The sequence below is a fragment of the Pelodiscus sinensis genome, chromosome 1 (genome assembly GCF_052426305.1).
Source record: "Pelodiscus sinensis isolate ZL-2025 chromosome 1, ASM5242630v1, whole genome shotgun sequence".
In the NCBI taxonomy this organism is placed as follows: domain Eukaryota; kingdom Metazoa; phylum Chordata; order Testudines; family Trionychidae; genus Pelodiscus; species Pelodiscus sinensis.
This window is the reverse complement of record NC_143052.1, coordinates 143,254,222-143,278,729: the sequence shown is the minus strand read 5'-3', so window position 1 is coordinate 143,278,729 and position 24,508 is coordinate 143,254,222. Positions and strand designations below refer to the sequence as shown.

Below are 24,508 nucleotides of genomic sequence, written 5' to 3'. Positions count from 1 at the left end.
GCCTGGTGTGAAGCGCCGGGGCACTGGCGAGCCGGGCTGCGATTGCTGTGTCACTTCGGTGCCGGGCTGCCTCGGGCCCAGCTTGCGGGGAGGGGGCCGAGGGTCACGTCTGGGCCCGAGAGCCAGACCCAACAGGGATGTTTTGAGTCAAGGCGGGACCAGAATTCCGCCTCTGCCTTCGTGCCAAGCACCCTTTCCCTCCTCAGCGTCCTCCAGCCCGCAGCTGGGCCGGGTGTGAATGGGGGAGCCCCCGCAGTGGCATCATTGGGCGACCAATAGCTGAAGTGTCAGCGGTTAGAGTGGTTGGACGATAAAGCCAAGAGTTTCCATCTGTCCTAAGGAGATAGGAGCAAAGGCGAGATAGAGACAGGCACAGGGGACAAGATGGTGGCTAGTAGCACTTTTCATGTCAGGGAGTTTCAGCCTGTCACCTAAGGACCCCCGGCATCTCCCCCGTGCTCTTGCTCCACCCCTAGACCCAGCAGTAAGTCACAGCTAATGGGAGAGAGTTGGGGCCAGAGCTTCTGGGTTGCCTTCTGAGAGGACGTAGGTCCCATGGGCTAGAGAGCAGCTGGGGAGGCAGGATTTCAGCTCTTTGCTTTGACTTGTGTGACTTTCCCTGTCTCGGCCTCGCTTCTCTTCTGCAAGAGGGTGAAGAGCAATGTGCTATTTGTTAGTATTGCTACTGCAGTAGCGTCCCATCCCGATCGGTACGATGCACAGTGAGGCAGGGTCCCTGCCCTGAAGAGCTGGCACACAGGCCGATAGACTGGGCAGGGGTGGGAAAACAGAGACTCCGAGATGTGGCCAAGGTCATCCAACAGGTGACTGCTAGCGCCGGGACCTGACCCCCGGGCTCCCAGCACCCCTTCAGCGCACGGCGCTGCTTCCCCTACTTGTCAGCGGGCGGGCAGATGTGCGCGCACGTTGTTCCAAGGCTCTTTCCACCAACCTGGCTTGCTGTGCGTCGTGCCTCCCTCTCTTCTCCCTCCCAGTCCTCTCCCCTCCCTTCCCCAGGTCCCTCCTTCCGTCGTCACCGAGTGGTGTATAAATCCCCTTCTCTGGCATATCCCCCAGCACGGCGGGACGGGAGACCCTGGCACTTTGGCCCCGGACACGAGCTGCTGCCACTGGCCTTTGGGTGCCTGGGACTTTGCGCTCCTTGGTCCTGCCGCCCAGTCTCCGCTAGCTCGTTTCCCAGGGGCTCCCGGGCGTTTCTTGGTGGGTAATTCCTCTGCTCCCGCTGCCGCACCAGCCAGGATGTCGGAGAAACGCGCGGAAGAGGCGCCGGCAGAAGTGGGTGCCAAGGTGAGCCCCAGCCTGACCCTGCGCTCGTTTGCTGGGCCCCCGTCCTCCTCGCCCCCTCCTGTCAGTCTCGCTGGGAAGAGCTCGGCGATCCTCGCATGACAGCGGCGGCGCGGGGAAAGCAGGGGCAGGACAGGGCTGTCTACTCTCTGCCGCCCCCCCCCCCCCGCATTGCTCTCGCCTCCTCTCAGGGGCGCCTTTCCTCCCCCCGGCTTCTCTCCGGTCCTGGGCGCTGAAATAGCTTTTGCGTGGAGCGGCGGCCCCGCGTGCGATGCACACGTGAGCGGGGCAGAAGTATTTGTGCCGCCACAGCGCTCGCTCTTTCTCCTCCTCGGCCGCTTTGTCTCGCCCTCGCCTCGCCTGCGCGCTGAGCTCCCGTTGCGCCGCTCCTCGCCTCCCGGGCCACAAAGCTAGCCCCACGCGCGGGCTGCTCCCCGATCGCTTGCTTTGCAAAGCCCTTGCACGTTTCTGCCGCCCCTGGGCAAACCGTGCCGACTTGGCCAGACGCTCGGGGGCAGTGCCGCTCTATGCGGCCGGCCGGGGTCCGAGCCGATCGGCAGGGGTGGGTGGCGGAAGGCTTTGTTAGACTGACCACGTTAGAGTAATGTCACAGGAGGAGGTGGGAGTACACTAGTGCCGTGCGTGCGCTTGTGGGTGTGCACGAGTGGGTGAGGGTGCGAGCTGTGCTAAATGCTGCTAGCGCCTAGATTGAGTCCCTCTGAATGCTGATCTCTCCCTCTTTGAGTGCGGCGGTGCCGAGCATTGTTTGCCAGGAATGGTGTTTGCCTGCCTTGTGGCCCTCTGTTTTGAGCATTGGGTGTGCTGCGAGTGTGGTGGGAAGGGGCTCTTTGTACTGGAGGTGCTGTGGGCTGGGCTCTGGTGAGGGTTGGTTGTGTGTTGAGGCTTTGCATGTTTGCATTATGTGCAGCACAGGGGCATGGGAGAAAAAGTCACAAACAATTCATCCAAAATGTGGGCATGTAGTTTTGTTCCACCCAGCCCCCACATGCAGTGTTATAGCCTAAGCCAGGGGATCTCTTTTAAAGGCTGCTGGTGCGGAAGCTGGTGCTTTAGAAATGGTTTTGCTGTTTTGGATAGCTAAAGGTTAATAGACTTAAGGAAGAAAATGACTGAGGGAGAGAGAGGGAAAGGAGGGAGGGTGAAGAGAGAGGAGTGAGGCAGAGTGTAGGGAACAGATGGCATCACTATGACTTATTAGTCCTTGGGCAAATATAAACTCTCATTACCAGTTTGGACAAAGACAAGTCCCAAATAGTAAAAGAATAAAATGCTCCTGAGCCAGCCTTTTCACTGCTGCATTGTAGGGGCTAGGGAGCACATTCAGCTACCCACATTCATGGCAAACCTATACAGAAAATCAACTGCCAAAACAGCGATAGTGGATTACATGGAAAAGACTCTAAATACCAAGTGCTTTATGGCATGGGGCTTCCCCGATTTTTTTTAACTAGCTGAGAAAGCTAAATACTGCATTTCTCTGACTGCCTCCCACATTCCGAGTTGCAGCTGGGGTCATGAAGATAAAGGTTAATACTACAGGGGACAGTCTTTTCTCCTGTGGCTTTATAGAATATGAAAAATGCCTTTAAAAAGTAGACATCAGAGCTGGGAAAATCCACATCACCTCCTGCACTATGTAGGGAAGGATGTTTCCTCTCGCTCCATTCCCAGGATGCCTAGCCTTCAATTCAGCAGGGTATTTAGGCATATGAGTAGTTCCACTCAGAGGTTTAGTTCCTAGTGACCAGAGTGATGGGGTTCTTCTGGGCCACTTCTTTGGGGGAAATGGCTCCTGGCTTCCCAGATTCCTAAGCATTGAGGGATGGTCACAGAACATCTTTTCCTTGGCTCAGCCGCAGTTCTTTTCCAATAGCTCCCCCCTTACACAGTCCTCCTCTAGGGTTCATGCCCTTGAGGCACTAGCAGACAGTTGTCAGTCTCTCATTAGTTGTGGCCAGAAAACTGAGATCTTTACATTTCAACCTATTTTGACTAGAGCTAGGAAACAGCTGCACAGCACTGAGGGGTTGGTGACACTGGGGAGTTGTTTTACCAACTGAAGGGCCTAGACTCCTATTGCTGAAAACATTGAGAACAAGGAGCCCCAGGGTATGGTCTGGAGGGTGTGATCCAGCTCTTGGTTCAGGTAGGGTGGCTGTACCTCTCCAGCCAACATAGCGCTGTCTACATTGGAGCTTATGTTGGTGTTACTTACTTTGCTCAGGGGATGGTTTATTCCCACCCCTGAGTGACATAAGTTATGATGACATATGATGTAGCGTAGACATAGCCTGAGAGAGCTTTTCCTGTCTGATCATGCAGAGGAGGGACTCTCTCCAGCCTCTCTCCTCCCAATCCTATAGTAAGTAAGATTAAATTAGTCCCAGCCTCTCCTGGGACAAGGGGACTTCTGCAAATTTGTAATTGGAGGGAGGTGTTGTTCCCAGGGCTGGAGGGGGGAAGAGGGATAATTATTCATGCAATGACAGACACTCGGATGATACAGAAATTGTCATACTGGATCTGACCCAGAGTCCATCTAATCCCTCTCACCATGGCCTGCACCAGCTGCCTCAGAGGAAGACTCAGGAAACCCCCTAGTGGACAATTATACAATACATTGCATACAGGAGCAGTTTCTAACCTATCGACTGTGTCTAGACTGGCATGATTTTGCGGAAATACTTCTAACGGAAAAGTTTTTCTGTTAAAAGTATTTCCGCAAAAGCACGTCTAGATTGGCACGGATACTTTTGCGCAAAAGCATCCGTGGCCAGTCTAGATGCGATTTTGCACAAGAAAGCCCTGATCGCCATTTTAGCCATCAGGGCTTTTTTGTGCAAAACATTTCTTCCCTGTCTACACCGGACCTCTTGCACAAGTATTCTTGTGCAAGAGGGCTTTTTCCCAAGCTGGAGCGTGAAAGTATTTGCGCAAGAAGCACTGATTTTGTACATTACAAAGTCAGTGCTCTTGCGCAAATTCAGGTGGCCAGTGTAGACAGCTGGAAAGTTTTTTTAGATCTTGCCAGTCTAGACGCACCCATCTAGTTTAGTGGTTGGCTTATGCCTCCAGCAGGAGGGTTTTATCTTTACTTAAAAATATGTTTCTTCCTGTCTATTATAACTCTGGATTTTGTCATTTTGAAATTTGCTAAGCCTCACTGATATCTTGTGGCAGGATTCTACAATTGTGTGTTATGTGAAAAAGTGTTTCCATTGATAATGTTTAACTTTGTTGCCTTTTCACTGAATTGAATGTGCCTTTATGCAATAACCTTTTCTATCCCGTTCATCGTTTTTCATGTCTTCTCCTATCCCTCTTCACTTAAGCAATCCTAGTTATGTCATTCTCTCTAATGCTAAATCTCAAAATTATTTTTCTCATCCCATATCTAGGACCTGAAAGAAAAGAAGGAAAAACTGGAGGAGAAGACTGTCTGCAAAGAAAAGAAGAAGGAGATAAAAGAGGTGAGGCAGAATATATTTACTCCTCAAGACATAGGTTTGGAGGGAATTGGGAGGATTTTTGGCATTGGTTTGGGGGATGCAGGTTGGTACAGAGAGGGAATCTGGGAGGTGAGACAGATGAGAAGTGGACCCCATCAGGGAGGCAGGCGACAGAATGTGAGTTAGAGCCCTTGCGGAGATGAGAGGGATGGGGAGCACATGTTGGATTGGAGTGGGCTAATCAGGAGGCAGACAGCATGGGGAGTATGAGCCAGGGAGCAATGAGAAGGTAGCTGAGAATGGAAAGTGCCGACCAGAAGAAGTGGGATTGGGAAGCATGGTCTGTGGTGGGGACAATAGATTGAGGAGGCAGGGAGCCACGGGTAAATCGATAGACATGGGCTGGGTGAGAATATTGAGGATGTGGTGACGTAGGGAGTGAGGGAGATTGAGGAGGTGGATGGTTGGAGACAGTGTTAATATAGTAAGGAAGGGGTGAGATTGGAAAGGCAGGTGATGTGGAGGAGGCACAGACTAGGGTGGGTTGAGGAGGGCTCTGGGCATTAGGGGAGGCAGGCATCATGAAAAGCACTGTCTAGAAGATATGATGTGAGTGACATGAGGAGCAGAGTCCCCAGAGGAATCCGAGAGGGTTTCTGGGGGAAGACAAGGCAGGCAGCATGGGACTGCAGGCTGGAGGGGGTAGGTGGAGGTTGGGTTGTGGGGAGTAGAATTGTGTGGAGAGATAAGGTTGGGAGGGTGGGTGGGTGGTTTTGGGAGCACAGGCTGGCTGGAATGAGATAGTTTCAGGTTATAGGAATGGTTGGTGACATGAAAAGAGTAGGTCAAAGCTGATTTCTTTCTGTGGGTTTGTCTGACTCAGGATGAGGAGAATGGTGCAGAAGAGGAAGAGGAGAATCCTGAGGATGTGGATGAAGAAGAGGCAGGAGAAGAGGATGAAGGTGGGAGCAACCAATATGTGTGGGAAGGTTGTGGGATCCAGGATTACATTGCCACGGAGACTGAATCCCCTCTCTGAGCATCTCCAGCAGGGGCAGGTTCCCTGGAGCATTGCCTGTATTAATACGTAACTTGCTGTTTTGCTCATGTCTAGATGGAGATGAAAATGGGCAGGAGCAAGACGGACATGCAACAAAACGATCAGCAGAGGAAGAAGAGGAGGTGGGTGATGGCATTGAGAACAAAGGGGGCTGGATGCTTCCTGTCTTGGAGTTGGTGAATTCCATATGGATTCTATCACTGAGCAGGAACATCACCACCTATGTGACTATGGGATACACACATCTATGTGGTGAAGGGATAAGGAATCCCCATGGATGCTGTGCAGCATTGATCCAGATCTTCCCTTTTGCATATTCCATGTAGGGCGCTCAAGATTCTGTGGGATCCTAGATATGGCATATATCAGTTATTTCTGTGATTTATGTAAAAAATTGGATCCAATGTGAGATTGAAGTTTCTAATGAGGTCACTGGGATCCAGTTTTGAGGGTGGATTAAATGTAGAATTTGGTAGTCTGGATCCATGTGGAGGTTATGTATTGGAAATAATAGTGTCAATAGCTCGTAAACTGATCTTTCCAGGTTCATTCACCATACCCATCACACTGGCCTTTCTGAGCACCAATCACCTGTAGGGTCTGTAGAAAAGAGGGGATTCCTGGGGAGAAAAACAAACTATTTTTGGGGGTGTCATGCAACATTGTAAATCACGTGCAGAGAGTGTGCTCCAACGTGTAGGATCACATATTGGGTTGAATCCTGCATAATATTTGGGGGAGGGGGTCAGACAGCATAGATATGCTAATCATACTCTCTCTTCTCTCCTTAACCCTGTATAGGATGAAGCTGATCCAAAGAGACAGAAAACAGAAAATGGGTCTTCAGCCTGAGTTTTCTGTTCCCACCCTCTTTTGCTACATCCATCTCTCCTCCCTCCATTCCAGCCTATGCTTGCACTGTCCATGTAGCCTCTGACTTCATATAATCTCAGATACGGAAGGATTAGAAATGCTCTCAGACAGGGAAGAGGGCATGGGACTAAGATTCCCTTCCACCCCAATGTGTAGCCTTCCTACAATGCTCCCAAATTTGAGGTTACTCACTCCCTCAATCCATTTCCATGGCTGACTATTTCTGCACAACCCCCCCCCCCCCCCCAAATAATCCCAATAATCCTAAAAATGATGACGCCTTCTTCCAGTAAGAAATCTGACATATCCCAACTTCCAAACTCATCCCACAACTTTTTCACTTGCCACCTCTCTCCATTAATTTGATCAATATCCTCACCTATCTATGCTTCTGAGACCTGCCCTCCGACATCCTCTCTGGGGTACGGAAGGTTGAAGGCAGGGTTCTTCTGGAGATATTTCCCTATTCTAAGCTCCAATGCATCTTAACTGCTTTCCATCTGAACCCTCTGAGAGAGAGAAAGAAAGACAAGGAATGTTACATGAAAACTTTTTATTAAAGCACACATACATGCAGAAATAGTTTAACATTAAAAAAAGTTTACGTGACAGGCAAGCTGGCCCCATGATTTTTTCTTTCCAGAACATAAAGGTTGTTTTTATCTATACATTAATCTGTGTTGCAGTTTCTCTTATTTTTGGGCTTTTTTTTTTAAAGAACAAGAAATAATTAGGGACCAAATTTTGATTTTCATCCCCCTTTGAGACTACTTTGTTGCTGTTTTTGTAAATTAAAGCCGATCCAACTGCGATATTTTCTATGGCACAAACCATCACAAGGGTGATAGATATAAATATATATATTGTTTTCAAGTAGCACTGTAAATAAATGCATTTAAAAAAAGATGTTAAAGTGTGCATTTGTCCAGTAGTGCCTATGAATCTTAATTCAAAATGTGAACCAGCTAACAGGTCAGTCTGAAGAACAATAGCACATGGGTTAACTTGAGCAGCGGTTGCTGCAGGGAAAAGCCAGGAATGGTGCCCTCTAGCTTTGACCTGGAGACTCTTGAAAAGCAATCTGTCGTGCTTACTTCTTCCTCCTTCCCTCATACTGCTCCACTGGCATGCAAAATATGGCAGAAATTCAGCAAGCTATTTTACTGGTGATATTCTGAAAGCATAGATCTGTGCACCAGAGGCAACAATGCCCAGAATGATCAGGATACTATGCCGAGGTTGCTGGATTCAGGTTTTGTGGTGTGTTGTAACTTTCTTGCTGACCAACGCACCTTGCAACAGCGTCTCCCTACATTGCGCAAACCAGGTTAAACCATGAATATAAAGGTGCACAGGAGTGTTGGAAAGAGATTTAGTTCCTGGCTCACTTACATGACTGTAGTACAGCACTGGTTAAAATTATACATATTTCCAATTTTTAATAATTTTCATCTAGACTTTGAATTATGATGGAAAAAATAAGGGCCTATTTCTCAACATAGCTTCACGACTCACATCTTATACTGGTTTTAATCAGCTGTTTGTAACTGCTGCCCATGAAGGCCAATAACCCTCCCATGTTGATAGGGATCATGAGCGACAGACTCAAATGGTTACTGTTACATCTTCCGTTTTTGCTTTATTTTTAAAATCTAATGGAAATAAAGCTATATACCAACCAAAATACAACAGCCACAGAGTAATATCAACACATCTGAACCTCATTGACTTTCCGCTTGCTCAGCCACTTTTGTTCTCAGAATTGTTCCTTCTGCAGCTAGCTGTTCAACTGCAGAGATGGATCTGCCACCTGGAACCTGTGTGTTTCCTCTTCCTGGTGTTTTCATTGTCATTGACTTCATTTTTCTCAGCACAAGAACACTCAGTGACATTTTGGGTGTCCTCTAGGTACTTGATTTTGTCTATCTGGGCATGTTTAGACTACATCTCTCTTCCAAAAGAGGGATGTAAACTAGATCGAAATTGTAAATGAAGCCGGGATTTAAATTTCCCGCGCGTCATTTGCATAATGGTGGCCGTGCATTCTTTTGAAAAAGAGTTTTTCGAAAGTAAAACTGCCATCTAGACGGGGTTCTTTTAAAAAAAACACCTTTTTCGAAAGCTCCTGTACTCCTCCAAAAGGGTTCTTGAGCAAAATGGCCCCATCTACATATACTGCATTTTTTTTCTGAAAAAACCTCTTCTGCAAAAAGGATCAGAATAGAATATGCAAATGAGAGTGCGAGAAATGCTAATGAGCGCTTCATTTGCATTTCCTCTTCCGCAAAAATGTTGCAGTGTAGACGTCGTCTCAAATGGGGAGGGAAGCTACTCTTTCACTACAGACAGACTGCAAGTCACAATTTATAGGAAGCACTTTAGAGACTAACAAAAATATATATGGTATCATGAGCTTTCATGGGCAAAACTCACTTCTTCAGATGAGATCCTCTTGAGTCTCAAAATCATCTAATCTGAAAAAGTGGGTTTTGCCCATGAAAACTCATGATACTATATATATGTATATATATTTGTTAGTCTCAGCGGTGCCACAGGACTACTTGTTTTTAAAAAAGTTGTTTTTAAAGTTACAGACTAACCCCCTCTGAGACAATTTATAGGGGAAACTCTAGCCCTTGGTGGGAGACAGAATTACAAGCTACAGCCTAGTACCTTCTGGCTGGGGCAAACAGTACTTAACAGTCTATAAAGGGCTTGGCTCCCCAGTCGAGGCCGAGCACAGTGTATAACCCAGCACCTTCTGGCTGTGGCAAAGCAAACACAGCAATCTATCATCCCTGGGCTTTTTAGGCAGGGGCAGAGCAGACAAAGCAGTCTGGAGTCTGGCTCCTTGCCCTGGGTAGGTGGTGGACAAATACAGGCCTCTTGGGCCACAAGTGGGGAGGCAACTACCCAATGGGTAGGGTGGCAGGGGTTAGGGAGAGGTTTCCCCCTGCCTCCCCCATGCCACCACATCCCAGCCCAGGGCCCAGCAGTAGCAGAGTGTTTTGCCATTGGGCCAGTGAGGAATCCCATCACAACATGCTGACTCACCCTCTGGGAGCAGAATGGGCCTAGAGTCTGGTTCCCTGGGATATTTTGTACTGCAGTGCGGGTGTAGAGCTGTCCCCTTGGGGTACTTTGTCGTGGATAGTTCCCACAGCTTGTATGATCATTCATCTGAGGCAGTGCGCAGCTCCTCAAGGCACCCGTCTGTCTCCTCCCACCACAGGATTCATCTCCACTTGGGGCCTGCTTCAGGATCCTGTTGAGATCCCAGCTCTCTGGAAGCACGAGCGCCATTTCGGGAGAGCGGGGAGCAGCCGGGCACACCAGGACAGCGGTTGCTTTTCTTCCCATTCCCCTGACAGTAAGAAAGCCAGGGGATAGTACTTATGTACTGCCTCTCGCCCTGGCTGGGGAAGGGAAGGGGCAGAGGAGTAATTCACAGAATCCAAGCACTTTCCCCTTGCTCCCCCATAGTCAGGGAATGGGAAGAAAAGCAAGCTGTGTCTCGGTGCACACAGCTGCTGCCCCCTGCTCTCCCGAAACAGCGCCCTTGCCTGGGAAAACCGGCTGCTACATCTGGTGCTCCAAGCCTGACTGGGTGCCAGGCCTCTCCTGTTATATTTCCTTTCCCATCCTGGTAATTCTGAGGGAGGAGGGGCAGGGCAGATTTAGCACTGCCCACTAAGGGAGGCCAGGCCACTCTGCCTCACTATCCTGACTGTAAGGAAGCCTGTCAGATGAGTTGTGATGGACTCACAAAGCTAAACAGGACTCCCACCAATCTGCCAGGAGATTTTTATTTTCATTCTCAAGGTCTTTGCTATTTCTACCAAGGCTTCTGAGAAACGACTGTGTTTGAGTGCCCGCGAGGGCGTGGCATGCCGTGCGAAGCTAATACATCACTGTGAAGAGCAGAAATGAGCCACTCGTGAATTGTGGGCCCCTCTCTGCTGCTAACACATCTGCAGTACCATGGGGAGTGCAGCGCTTCACAGTGGTTAGCCCCTTGCTACTCAGTGGGGTTGGACACAGCTCCATCTTTTAAAATGGGTGGGGAACCTTCTTTGGGTCAGGGAGCCACTGAGCCACAGGAAAATCAGTTGGGGGCCTCACAAAAATGAGAAGCAAAAAAACCCAACAACAACAACCCCACCTCATGACCCCCAACTGAGCCTGGGGGGCCCAGGCTATTAGATTTTGTGGGGCACCCTAGGCTCTGAGGTGGGGCCCAAAAATGAGAGGTTCAGTGTGTGGGAGGAAGCTGCTGGGAAGAGAGCTTGAGGTGTGGGGTCTGGGTGGGAGAAAAGGTGCAGGAGCAGGCTGGAGATGGGGGAATCTGCGTAATGGGGGGCACTTACCTGTCACAGCTCTCTGGGGATGCATGTTTCTGTGTTCACCACCTCTCCTATGCACTGCCCCCTACTGCTCCTATTTGACCTGATTACAGCCAATTGGCGCAGCAGGGAAAAAGCCTCCTGGCAGTGCTTTGCTGCGCTGCTGTTTCCCCAGTTATGGGAGAGGGTGCAGTAGCGCATGTAGCCACTCCCCTCCTTCCTTACCAGGCAGAGCCCATGGGTCACAACCATCCCCAGTCTTGCCTGACTCCAGCCCTCAAAACTCGAGGGAGCCCCAAGCCTCAGGGGCCAGTTCCAGGCAAGCTAGGAGCCACATCCAACCCCGGGGCCCACAGTTCCCCATCCCTGTTTTAAAAGCTGAGCACTGCTGCTTTTGTGACAATTCTTTCTAATTTTCAAAAAGTTTCCTCTTGACAACAATCCCTGTGTCATTGTGTGCGTATCATCCTGAAGTAGTGTGCTGAGTGGAACTATAATAAATTAAAGATTAGTTTGTTTAGGTGTGTTAACAGGTCCATGAATCACTGTTAGGACTTATTGTTTTAGGTTATTTCCATTTGTATAAGTGTTTCAATATTCCTTGGGCCTTTTGAACTCCTTTGTAACTGAACTTGGCTACTGTAGCCAGACACGAACCCCATCTTGGTTTCCGCCCCCCCCCCCCAGAGAGCAAGAGAAAGGCAGTCAGCCTTTGATGCCCTGGGAACACAGGTGTGCTGCCTGTCCCTGACTCTACCATAAACAGAAACCAGACAGTAAATGGGCTAGCTGATGACCCGGGGCCTCCCGTCGCCCTGATGGCTAGTACCAGTAATTGACACGCCTGCACTGTCTCAGGAGAGGAATCTTCGCCCATCACATACCAGAAGTGCCCATTGTCTGCATTTTCCCAGGTGTGAATTATGCTTTGCACCCTTCGTGGGAAACTTGGCATTCAAAGCCATTTTTCCTAATTGGCCACTTGAGACCAGGAAGAAGCCTATGCGACCCAAGGGGTATAAAGAGGGGTTTAGTAGCCCACCCCACTGGAGCTCCAATCATCTACACCTGCTGGCAGGTATTGATTGTCTCCCGAGGTCTGTGGGACGCCCAACCTTGCCATACTTCTTCCTGAGGGATTGAGAGAAAGACGCTGGCCACGCCAAGTCTGGAACGCAGGGGTAAAAATATATACCTGCTAGGTGTCTATTTTGCATGCATTTAATAAGAGCTCAGAGAACCAAAGGGGTTTCATGGTACCTATAAGTGACTTATTAGTGTAATTTCTGTCCTGTCCTTTGTAGTGACTATGTTATCTGTAACACAGCAGTAGCATTTAACAACTAAGTTTACCCTGTAACAATAAAATAGTAACTGTTTAAGTTTTAACCTGACTCCTTCAGTTGCTGTAACAGAACCAAGCACAATTTAATAGAACTTCAGCCGGTCATAAGGGACTCACTGCCCTGACCGTCGGCTGACAGCTACGTCTATACTGCACAGTTATTTCAGAATAAGCTATTCTGGAATAGTTATTCTGAAATAGCTTATTTCAAAATAGCACATCTACACTGCAGGGAAGCCTCAAAATTAGTCAGAGGCAGGCTTCCCTAATGTAGATGTGCTATCTCGATTTAGAGCCCCAGGAGGAATAATTAAGAATGGCCCTGGTGAGGGGCTATTTCAAAATAGCAGTAGTGGAGCGTCTACACATGCCTTATTTTGGAATAGGTGTTATTCCTTGTAGAATGAGGTTTATAGAAGTCAGAATAAGCTGTCCATTATTTCAAAATAATGGAATTGCAATATAGACACTTGTATAGTTATTTTGGAATAACAGCTGTTATTCCAAAACAACTTTGCTATGTAGACACACCCCTTGTGTCCTACATGACTAATATCATTTAGTCTGTTCGTGCATTTGTTCCTGTTACATGTAAGGGTTCTGGGGTTTTTGTTGTTTTGTTTTGTTTTGTTTTAAGTTCACATTGTTCTTTCTCTCACGTTCTTTGTTATTTTTGCCTTAAATCAGGAGACCATCAACAGTGTCTTTCAACTCATGCAGCTCTTCAAAGATTTGTGTTGTGATATTCAGGTGCCGAGACAATCATGAAGAGAATTTGCTTAATCATATAGGGTATGTCTACACTACAAAGTTAGTTCGAACTAATGGACGTTAGTTCGAACTAACTTTCATAGGCGCTACACTAGCGCTCCGTTAGTTTGAATTTAATTCGAACTAACGGAGCGCTTAGTTCGAACTAGGTAAACCTCATTTTACGAGGATTAAGCCTAGTTCGCGCTAGCTAGTTCGAATTAAGGGGTGTGTAGCCCCTTAATTTGAACTAGTGGGAGGCTAGCCCTCCCCAGCTTTCCCTGGTGGCCACTCTGGCCAACACCAGGAAACTACTGCCCCCCTCCCGGCCCCGGACCCCTTAAAGGGGCACGGGCTGGCTACGGTGCCCATGCCAGGTGCAAGCCTGCCAGCACCCAGCCAGCAGACCCTGCACCTGGCACGGCTCGAGCCAGCCACCCGATGCCCCCCAGCCCTCCCCCTCTTCCCGGGACCAGGCTGGCGGCTCCCGGGAGCTTGCCCGGGACCGCAAGAGGCGGGCACCCGCCTGGGCTAGTGCAGACATCGTGGACCTCGTCCACGATCTCCGCACTAGGCACAGGAAAGTGGCCGTCTAGGGCAGGAGAGCTGCCAGCCTGGCCACCCAGGAGCAGGTGTGTAAGAGAATCAAGGGGGTCCACTGAGACCCCCAACCCTGAGCCCTGAGCTTACAATGGCCGTCCTGGGTCAGACCAAAGGTTCATCTAGCCCAGTAGCCTGTCTGCCGACAGTGGCCAACCCTAGGGACCCTGGAGGGGATGGACCGAAGACAGTGACCAAGCCATTTGTCTCGTGCCATCCCTCTCCAGCCTTCCACAAACCTTGGGCAGGAACACCACTCCTACCCCCTGGCTAATACCACTCCATGGACCCAGCCTCCATGACTTGATCTCACTTCCCTTTAAACTCTGTTCCAGTTCTAGCCTTCACAGCCTCCTGCAGCAAGGAGTTCCACAGGTTGACTCTTTGCTTTGTGAAGAACAACTTTCTGTTACTAGTTTGAAGCCTGCTACCCATTCCTTTCCTTTGATGTCCTCTAGTCCTTCTTTATGGGAACTAATGAAGAACTTTTCTGTATGCACCCTCTCCACCCAACTCCTGCTTTTAGAGACCTCTATCCTGTCCCCCCTCCGTCTCCTCTTTTCTAAGCTGAAAAGTCCCAGTCTCTTTAGCCTCTCTTCATATGGGACCTGTTCCCAACCCCTGATCATTTTAGTTGCCCTCCCCTCTCCCAGCCTCTCTCTTCCCCTCTCCCACCTCCTTTTCCCAGTCTCCCCCAGTTTTGTTCAATAAAAACAGATTCCATTTTGGAAGACACGTTATCTTCATTTTGTACATCAAGAAGAGGGGCTAGGGAAGGGTAAGTGGAAGGAGGTGAGGGAGGAATGGGGCACGAGCCCCCGATGGGGAGGAATGGGCTGGCTCTGTGGGCTTCTGGGGGTGGAAGCTCTCCTGCAGCCCCCCAATTGCCCCCTCTCCCCAGATGGCAGCCTGCGGCAAGTGCAGCCGGGCTGATGGCCGAGTGCTGTGATGTGCCCAGTGTGGGTAGTCCGGGCACTCCAAGCCAGGACTGCTTTGCAAGCGGGGCACCCCTGAGAACTGTCTGTCCGGGGTGGGGGTCGGGACCCTTTAAGCACAGTCCTCGGCTAGCCTGAGACAGCATCTTCACGCTCTAAGTCCTCCTCTGATGCCCTGCTGGCACTGCTTCCGTCCATCCTTAAGCCCGGTTCAGGGTCCACTCAATGTGGACATGCTAGTTCGAATTAGCAAAACGCTAATTCAAACTAGTTTTTTAGTCTGGATCCGTTAGTTCGAATTAGCTTAGTTCGAATTAATTAATTCGAACTAAGTTAGTTCAAATTAACGTTGTAGTGTAGACGTACCGATAGAGACAACAAGACAACAGAATATTAGGAAAATGAGAGAAAATAATACAGAAAATATCATATTGCCTCTTTGAATACTATGTGCAGATGTGGTCACCTATCTTACTTTTCAGCTTGGAAAAGAGATTATTAAGGAGGGATATGATAGATGTCTATAACATCATGACTGGTGTGGAGAAAGTAAACAAGGAAGTATAATTTACTCTTTTTCATAACTTAACAGCTAGAGGTCACCAAATGAAATTAATAGGCAGCAGGTTTAAAAAAAACAAAAGGAAGTATTTCTTTACGCAGCAGTGCACAGTCAGGCTGTGGAGCTCTTTGCCAAGGATATTGTGAAGGCCATGACTATATCATGGTTTTAAAAAGAACTGGCGGAGTTCATGAAGTATAGACCCATCAATGTCTATTAACCAAGATGGGCAGGCATACAAACCCATGCTCATAGTATCCCTAGCATCTGTTTCACAGAAACTGGGAATGGGTGACAGGGAATGGATCACTTTGTGATTCCCTGTTCTGTTCCTTCCCTCTGAGGTGCGTGGCATTGGCCACTGTCGGAAGACAGGATCCTGGGCTAGATGGACCTTTGGAGTACAAGAGGAGCTAAAGATGCAGGAATTTTTCAGAGATGCCAAAGCATTTGGATTATGTCTGAAATTAAAATGCTCTTGAATTTTGAAGTATGTTGGGCCTGATTCTCTTCTCATTGAAATAGAAAAGAAGAGAACTTTGCCAAAGTCAGTGGCGTATGTATAAAACTGGTCGGAGATAATTAGGTCCATCCTCCCCAACTGTTCTTATGGTTCTCTCACTTGAAGGACAATTCCAGTCTCTTGAATCTACACTAGCCCTTAGCATGTCTGGTTTTATTTCTGTGACCATACTGTTACACACTCAGCTGGTACATTTATTCAATACCATTTGTTTTTGCCATAAGGAGCAGCATTAACCTAGAATATAAACTAGGTTTAAACTGAAAAAGCATCCACCCAGGAGTTGGTACAGGTATAGATAATTTGGTTTAGAATCAAGCTTTTAATTAAATTGATGCAACTTTGATTATGGGCGAGGCATTAGCTTTCAGTAAGTCTGCAATGGCATGCCCAATGGGCTTACTTGGAAGCCAGTTTCTTCTTTAAAAAAAGTACCTTACCCAAGTGATATTCTTGTGAGGATTTCAGTATCCTTGAAATTTCTGAATTGTCCTGTCAGCTAGTTTGTCGTCCTGTTTGAGTTCCCACTGCACTGTACTGCAGACCTCCTGTGGTTCACAGCCAGCCACATGTATCTGTGTGTGCGGTTGATTTCACCATGTCCAGTTTCTCTGCCTTGCTGCTCTCTTTAGAAAAATGTGGGATCTCAACATGGGAAGGTCCAGGAAAGTACCTAAGGCACACATCTTCAAGAACACTGGCCTGGACAGAAAGCTGCACATTGGGACTTCCTTTCCAGAATAGAAGATTCAAAATGGGGGAGGTTGAAATGGCCATAGTGGTCCTGAGAGACAGTGTTGTCCATACTCCCATGACTCATGAAGCCTTACACAGGAATCCTGGACAGCGGCAAGGACCACTTCAACGATAAACTCAGCTGGTGCAGAATTACTGTGGAATGTGCCTTTGGCAGATTAAAAGCTTGCTAGCATTGCCTTTATGGCGGGTTAGACCAAAACAAGGAACATACTCCCATGGTCACAGCACCCTGTTGTATGCTCTATAATATTTGTGAGGCTAGGGTGAAGTTTTCCTGGGGTGGAATGCAGAGGTGAATCATCTGGTAGCTGATTTTGAGCAGCTGGATACCAGGGCTATTAGAAGGGTACAATGAGGGTTATTTGAATCCATGAGGCTTTGAGGCATCATTTTGACAATGAGATCTAGGAATGTGCCTTTCTATCCAGCACTATGCCATGCTTTATTGGCTTACTTCCGTGCATAAGAATTTTGATGCTTTCTGTCTGGGATTTGTACTCAGGAATGATCAAATTGCCACTCTGTATTAATTCAAGCAGCAACCACCATATTTAGGAGAAAACTAAAGGTTGGTTATCTTTGAGAGGAAGATATTTTATTAAATATCAATACACAATACACATAAAAGTATTGGTAGGAAGGAAGATAAGCGCACAGGGCAGTGTAGTCACTTGGAGCAGTGTATAAGTCCAGCTATTGTTCTGGAAGCTGACTGAAGGGGTGGAGACAGTGGGGTACCAAGACAGGTCAGGAAGTTGCGAAGAATGGATGGGAGAAGTTTAGGAAGGATAAGGAAACAGTTCTGTATTGCCTGCAGCACAGGCAACTGGTAACCGCTGATAGTGGAGGAGTACAATGGCAGGGCCCCCATCCCTGACATTATAGTCAGTCAACTTCCTGGTAACTTTGAGCAGCACCCTCTTCACCATGGCACCCCCCTGATGACAGCACACTGGGCAATCACCCAAGTTGCCTGCCCTGAAGGTGAGCCCTGCCAGGTCAGGAATTAGGAAAAATGGAGCCCTGAGCAAACTTTTGTTTTGTTGTCCTGCCCCCTGCTGCCTCCCACAGTCTCCCACACATTGCTCAAGATGCCTTCCCTGGATTTCCACCTCTTCCTAGCCCACTTGGCCTCACTGCCTTACTCACCTCCATGGCCCCATGGGCCCCACTGCCTCCCTGGGCTGCCCACCCATCCTCCCATCTCCCCTGGTTTCCAGGGCCTCCCCCAGATACCCATCCTTTCCCCTTTGTTGCCATTGCCTCCTCCAGCTCCCCACCCATCCATGTACCTGGACAGCAGAGTGTGAACTGCTGATCAGCATGGTCTGGATGGGCATGTTGGGACACCTCCTGGAGGCTCTGTACAATGACATAACCAAGTGCAGTTTCTATAGTGATGAAAGCAAAATTCAGTTCTTCCCTGTATGGGAGGGTCACACCAGCTAAGGTGGGGGGGGGGGCACATGACATCCCCCCATGACCCTCCATGTTACTCCACCCTGCACCCAGCTTAGGGCTCCCATGCTCTTTCCCTCCCCAACCCACGTTATGTGCGGGGAGGTGCGTCTGGGGGTGGTAAGGCAGCCAGGGGGGTCTACTGGCCGTTCTACTGCTTTTGCTGCTGACTGTCCCTCTCAGCAGGGAAAGGAGCAGAATTCTCAGCCCTGCTCCCATGCTTCCATGGATCTGCATCTCCTCAGCTCTGTACAGGCCCTGCTGGAGGACCCGGCTGGGGCTCTGTTCCTTTCCCCACAGTGAGGGCAACAGCATACGGGGAAAGGAGCAGAACACCAGCAGCTCCTCTGGCTGCCATATCGCTCCCAGCTCCCCCCACCAGCCCTATCTTGTGAAGCAGCTCCATGGAGGAGCTGGGGGCAGAACGATGTCTTTTCAGCACACTGTACTGGCTATAGGTAGCTTGCCGGCACGGTGTTTCAGAGCTTTGACCACTTTCTTACTGATACACCGTCCCGGCCCATGTTGGCTTCCTTCCACCTCTGAGTGTCTACACAGACACTCTGCTACAGAAAGCTCGGTGCCTTTTGCCAAGATGGTTTTATTTTGTTGGCAAAGCAGAAGGGTTTTGTCGGCAAAAGGAGCATTGTAGGTGTAGACCTCCACCGTGTGTTTTGGTTTTTTAATGAAAGCTGGCTTTTGTCAACAAAACTCTGTAGTGCAGGCAAGGCCTCAGTATCTAGGTGGATGTCTGCCACTGTTGGCTGGCACGTCAGATGCCGCTTGAAGCACACTAACAGTGGAGAGGAGCGTTTGAATAGGAGTGCAAATCTGGAGTTGGGAGCACTGACAAAATGGCAGGTGGTGTCAGGGGGCAGTACAGTCCCAGTGCCCACAGCCATCTCCACAGGGGCAGTGTGTTTATGAAGCACAACCACACGAAATACAAGCATTAGAAAACCTGGGAAAGTACAGGTGAGTATTTTCCCCTGGTTCTCACAGGATTCTGTCTGTGGTAGCATCTGAGACTGAGGAATCTTAACTCACCAGTGAAGTTTTGTTTGTAAACGTCAATGATTATTTTTTAGAAAGGGATGATAGTGAAGGAGTATGACTGAGGTGCCTGATATAGTAGAGAAACGGCTTCCTTGCCACACTGCTTCATCTCCACTACCAGCTCCCTCCTCCGGCCTCTGAATGCTCCAGTAGAGCTGGAGGGGTCACTAAGACTTGTCTGTAGTGGAGCTGGAAGGTGTATTTTCCAGGTCTGGTTGACAGACCCATGCTAGCACTGACCAAGCTGGCATGCTGAAAATAGTGTCACTGCAGCCGCACAAGCAGTCCAAAGGGCTGGCCACCCTGAGGAAGATCCTATCTGAGCCCATTGGTAGGTACTAATTTAGCTCATCCCCCTGCTCATGCCACCACTGCTATTTTTAGTTTGCTAGCTTGATCAATTGGCTACATGGCTGGGAATTACACATACAGCTCTAGAGTAGCTGTGCCCTGGTGGGAGGGAAGCTGACATGGTTCTAGGCTGTGATGGATACTGGAGGCAGCATCACTAAGGAGTTTTAGATTCTTTACCTGAGCTCAGGGTCTGATGTATGTGGAAAGGGCTCTGCACAACCTTGTAGCCAGAAGTAGGTGAAGGGGAATTCTGGAGCCCCTTCCACCAATCAGGGAGAAGAGAGTGGGGAAGGAATTCAGTGCTTCCCTCCCTCCTGGAGAGGGGATCCGTTAGCTCTTCTGCTCTCCTCCTTGCTCCGGATCTCCAGGAGGTATGCAGCAGGAGCTGCACCGTTCAGGATCCTTGCGGCAATAAGAACTGCCCCATTTTTCTCTATGAGGACGGTGCTCTCTTTTGGCTATGTCTACACGGTCAACAGGCAAAAGTCAGCAAAAGTGAAAACCGGTCAAACTGGTTTTTTTGCCTCTCATTGACGTTTCAGGGCCACATTACTAGCATCCTGTCGACAGAGGAAAGCATTGTGGGTAAGATCTGTGAACTCTCCGTGCTGAGGAATGTCAAACCAGCACAGCAGTCTCTCCAGCCCTCCCCCTGCAGCAGCAGTCTGCCTGCCTCTGTGTTTCAGTAGGGCAAAACGGGAGAATTCCAATGATTTGCTCTTTGTTTGTTCCCCAAATGGAGCAGCTGTCACATGCTTTGAAAAGGGGGTGGGGGGGGTCGCATGCTTGCAGGGCAGCAGAGATCACAAAACACTGAGCACAACCATCAGGGCAGGCATTGCGGGTTAGTGGCAGAAGCCAGTTCTCTCCACAAAACAAACAACAGAGTCCACACTGGTTCTTTGTCCATAATAAAGGGAGGGGAAAAGACAAAAGTCTCTGGCAAAGGTGGACTTTTTTGTCACCAAAACTGGGTGTTCTCCTCACCCCCAAAAGTTGCATTGTGGTGTGAACACTCTCACTGTTTAGTCCACAAAAGGCAATTTTTGGCCACAAAACATGCTAGTGTAGACAAGGGCTTAGTCTCAATCCAGCCTCTCAGCACTGCTTCTGTGAGATGCACAGAGCCCGCATTTGATAACTGGGTCATTTGGGAGGCTCTCAGCAGCCCTCTGACCAAATGACCTAAAAAGTGAAGCACAGACTCTTCCCTACACCTAGAACTGGCATATCACGGTTCAGGCCAATCGGACTGTGTGTGTGGGTGTTAGATCACAGGAAGTTTTTGGAGGTGTGAAATGCCCCACTTATCTTAATGGTATTTTTCTCGCTCCTTCTCACCCTCAGCCCAGCTCCACCCTCACCAGTCTCAGCATGGCAAGCCGTGGCATGCACCAGGCTTGCCCAGTCTCAGCTCTCCAGGTTATGGCATACACTGAGTCTGCTTCGTCTCAGCTTCTCATGTCCCAGTGCAGCATGCGCATTACATATAGTCTGTCTTAGCACTGTGTAGCTTTGGCATGCAATGAGCTTGCCCATTCTCTTCTCCTTCCAGTCTCACTATGGTGTGTTTGTGGCATACAAAATATCTGGCTGTCCTCTGAACACTCCCCATTCTCAGTCACAGCCACCTATCCCATGTGCTGAATCGGTATTTAAAAACAAGTAATTGGTTGGAGCTATATCTTTGGAACCGCTTCACTCAATGTCCCTAAATTTACAGAAAAAAAATCTACATTGGCCCCCCTCTGTAATGTGCTGAGTTTTAGGCTAATCTGACTCTTCCCATGAATTTTAAAACACATTGAATTTTTGCCTTTTCACACAAATTGTGCTTCAACCTCTCTAGACCCAATCTGCATTTGCACTATGGCCACTGTGTGCTCCACTGGCTATGTAAAGGGGCCTTAAAGTGGGAGTATCTAGCCCTTTGCCCAGAGTAGTACACCATTAAGCAGTGTAAATGAGAATTGGTCTCAATGTCATTAAGAAGTTTCAGTAGCTTGGATCAGTCATGCACAGCTCCCGGGGAACCAGAATGAAGGACTAATGCTTTTTTTCATTTAGTTTTGAAACTGGTTGGTGCTGGAAATGACATGAGCAGAGGAGCTGCCCAGTGATTAGGTTTCTAGGTGGCTATTTTCCATCATTTTTTATCTAACTTTAGGCAAATTAGGTCATGTTTATGGAGGGCAGAGGAGTCAGTATCTTGATAGCTCCCTTACCAATTGAGCTCAAGCCTGCACTGCCTCCTCTAACCAGGTCCTTCAACTGCTAAGGCGACTTTCAGGCCAATCGGAGTCTCACATGGATTTTAGAGTACTTTGACAAACCAGCACCAAACACAAGCCTCTGCTCAACTTTTGTGCTGTAAGGACCACCCCGTAATAGGAAACTTAAACAAATAACCACCCCCCACACAGGATGTGCAACGAGGTCTGAAGTGCTGTAAGAAGTTTAAGCACAAATTCTGCTCTGTTAAACCTCAGCAAGACTATTGACTTCAACTTGGCTATGAGGACACAAATGGGAGCCAAATCTAGACCTTTTGCTTTTATATTTACTAGACTTTTAATCCTTTAACTGTGCAACCTTAATCTTGTGTTAACAAACCTTTTTATTTAATGCAGGGGCTCTCAACCTTCCCAGACGACTGTATCCCTTTCAGGAGTCAGATTTGTCTTGTGTACCCCAGGTTTTACCTCACTTAAAAACTACTAGCTTATAAAATCAGATGTAAAAATACAAAAGTGTCAAAACACACTAGTACCGAAACATTGCTGACTTTGTCATTTTTACCATATAATTATAAAATAAATAGATTGGAATATAACTATTATATTCATATGTTGGTATGTAGAATATATAAAGCAATTTAAATGAAATTTTAGTTTGTACTGATTTTGCTAGTGCTTTTTACGTAACTATTATAAAACTAAGCCAATATCTAAATGAGTTGATGTACCTCCTGGAAGACTTCTGTGCACCCCTCGTTGAGAACCACTGATTTAATAGACCTATATGTTTTAAATGCCTCTATTTAAAAAAAAAATTGGCTCTCATCCAGCAAAGTTCTGAAATATGCATTGCAAGGCATTTAAGCATGTGCTTAAGTTTATATACCTTCATAAGTGCTGAACTGGGAGGTTTACATTCCTCAAGCAGTCCTGATCTAGAGGAGTGAAGTTGGGAATTCAGGAACAATTCATCTATTCCCAGCTCTGCAATAGACTCACTGCATGGGTCTGTGCATACTTCTCCAAACTCTGCCTTAGTTTCCATTAAGAATAATCTATCTGAAGTATCTCAAAGGGATATTGAGCTCAATATAGGAGAAGCTGAGTTAAATGCTATGCCCTGGGACTAGATGGTCTAATGGTGCCTTCTGGCCTTAAGAATCTAGACAGGATCACATAGTTAATGCTTTTTAAATGTATCTTTAAAAGAAGGGATTCAAAGTAACCCTTTTCCTGATGTTTTTCCTATAAACTTTAAGATTGCATTAACCAGAGCTCTATTGTTTGATTCTAATTAGATCTGTCTAGTTTGGGTGAGGAATTCCCTTTGAGGCCCAAAGAAGTGGGTTGCTGACAACTGTTTGGGAAACAGGCTACAAGTTTATAATACACAGCATTTCCCTCACCCCACAAGGTAGAAAGAAAGAGGGGAACCCTCATAAGAGACATTCTGCAAAGGTCCTGACCTCACCTGGCACTAGGAGTGCATGGATGGGGAATGCTGCCAGCTGAACATGCATGTGCACCACATAATGAACAAACAAACCCAAAGGCAGTAAAGGCAATTGTCAGTTAAGCCTAGAACCTGATCAAAAGCAGTTAATGCCCAGACCAAATGTATCAATACCCAATGCGCTGAGCTTTCGACTTCCCCAGTTCTGCCAATGTCTTCACTCCCCACCTTCGGCTCCCTGTGCTAGTGACGTCTCTGCTTAGCCATACACGTAACTCCGCTGGCACTTCTCAGTGCTGACCTCGCTCCAGTCACTGTTATTTGTCATGCCTGTGGGTTTTGTGCTGGGAGATGACGAAGGTGCCATTCAATGGAGTCAGCATTTAAAATGGGTCGTTACAGAGAAACATCAGAGACGTCACTTCTAAAGATACAGCCTCACGCTGAGTAAAACAGAGCCTCCAAAGCCTTTGTTTCAGAGCACGCTTTCACCACAACAACCCTTTGGCCATCCCCATTCCCTTTTGAGCCTGAGGCTTGAAATTGCCCTCAGCCCCAGCCCCTCTGCTCACCAGCTCTGAGCTGTGGGCTTCCTTTCCCAGGAAGTCCCAGGCAGACAGGCCAGAATTGAGCTGTATCCTTTTAAGGGCTAGATAGGTCATGAGTTTTTTCATTGGAAGACAGCCCTTCCAGAGGCGTGGATGCACATTAACACTCGGGCCAATGTGAAGGACTGGGTGGGGATGATGATGGGGAGCAAAGCTAGGAGCAGATGGATGAGATGGAGAGCAAGGTCCTATGTGTATCCCTGGAGTGGGGCCAGGGAGAGGGGTGGGACAGATGGGGGCTGAGAATAAGGACCAGCCTTAGGGGTGGGCCATCCAAGTGACCACTCAGGGTGCCGTGGTACTGTGTGGCAGCGCAGAGAGGCATGCGTCTGGGGTAGGGTGAGACACTGCTCCCGGCTGACAGGGGAGTGCCATGCGGAGAGATGCCCAGATCTCTTCCTGGTACCTCCTGGAAGAGGCTGGGAGATAGTGGTGATGTACAGATACTGTTTACTCTGCCCCCAAAGGGCTGGGGCAGGGGTGAAGGGCAGCAGCAAGCAGTCCCTGCATCCAGGTCACTTTCCCCACTTCAGCTGTGCTGGAGGCGAGCATCAGATGCTACTGCTCTCTGCCCTGCCTTTGAGCAGTCCAGGCCAGGAACAGCACTTGGGCTGTGTCTACACTGGCACTGGATGGACAAAACTTTTGTTGTTCACAGGTGCTTAACCCACCCCCAGCCCTTGGCAAATGCAAAGGTGATTGAGGGAGCGCTCTCCTGCCAACACCGCCCGAGAACTGCTCACTGGGGTGGAAGCGTTGTGTCAGCAAAAGTGCCAACAAACATGCCTTGACTTTTGGCAACAGGGCTGCGTCGACA

The 24,508-nt window shown here is 48.4% G+C and overlaps 1 protein-coding gene across 1 annotated transcript; it reads left to right on the top strand.

Moving 5' to 3' along the window:
- Positions 1–1,025: 1,025 nt before the first annotated feature.
- Positions 1,026–6,951, top strand: PTMS (parathymosin). Its single transcript, XM_006124150.5, has 5 exons — positions 1,026–1,308; positions 4,725–4,796; positions 5,659–5,737; positions 5,890–5,957; positions 6,637–6,951. Exons 1-5 carry the CDS (start codon positions 1,261–1,263, stop codon positions 6,685–6,687), a joined length of 318 nt encoding a protein of 105 aa, XP_006124212.1. The 5' UTR covers positions 1,026–1,260; the 3' UTR covers positions 6,688–6,951.
- The last annotated feature ends 17,557 nt before the right edge of the window (positions 6,952–24,508 follow it).

Excerpts from the sequence above, each read along its gene's own strand:
- PTMS (XM_006124150.5), top strand. The coding sequence starts at position 1,261 with ATGTCGGAGAAACGCGCGGAAGAGGCGCCGGCAGAAGTGGGTGCCAAG. Across the intron at positions 4,797-5,658 it reads AGAAGAAGGAGATAAAAGAG|GATGAGGAGAATGGTGCAGA; the intron begins GTGAGGCAGAAT and ends TGTCTGACTCAG. Across the intron at positions 5,958-6,636 it reads CAGCAGAGGAAGAAGAGGAG|GATGAAGCTGATCCAAAGAG; the intron begins GTGGGTGATGGC and ends AACCCTGTATAG.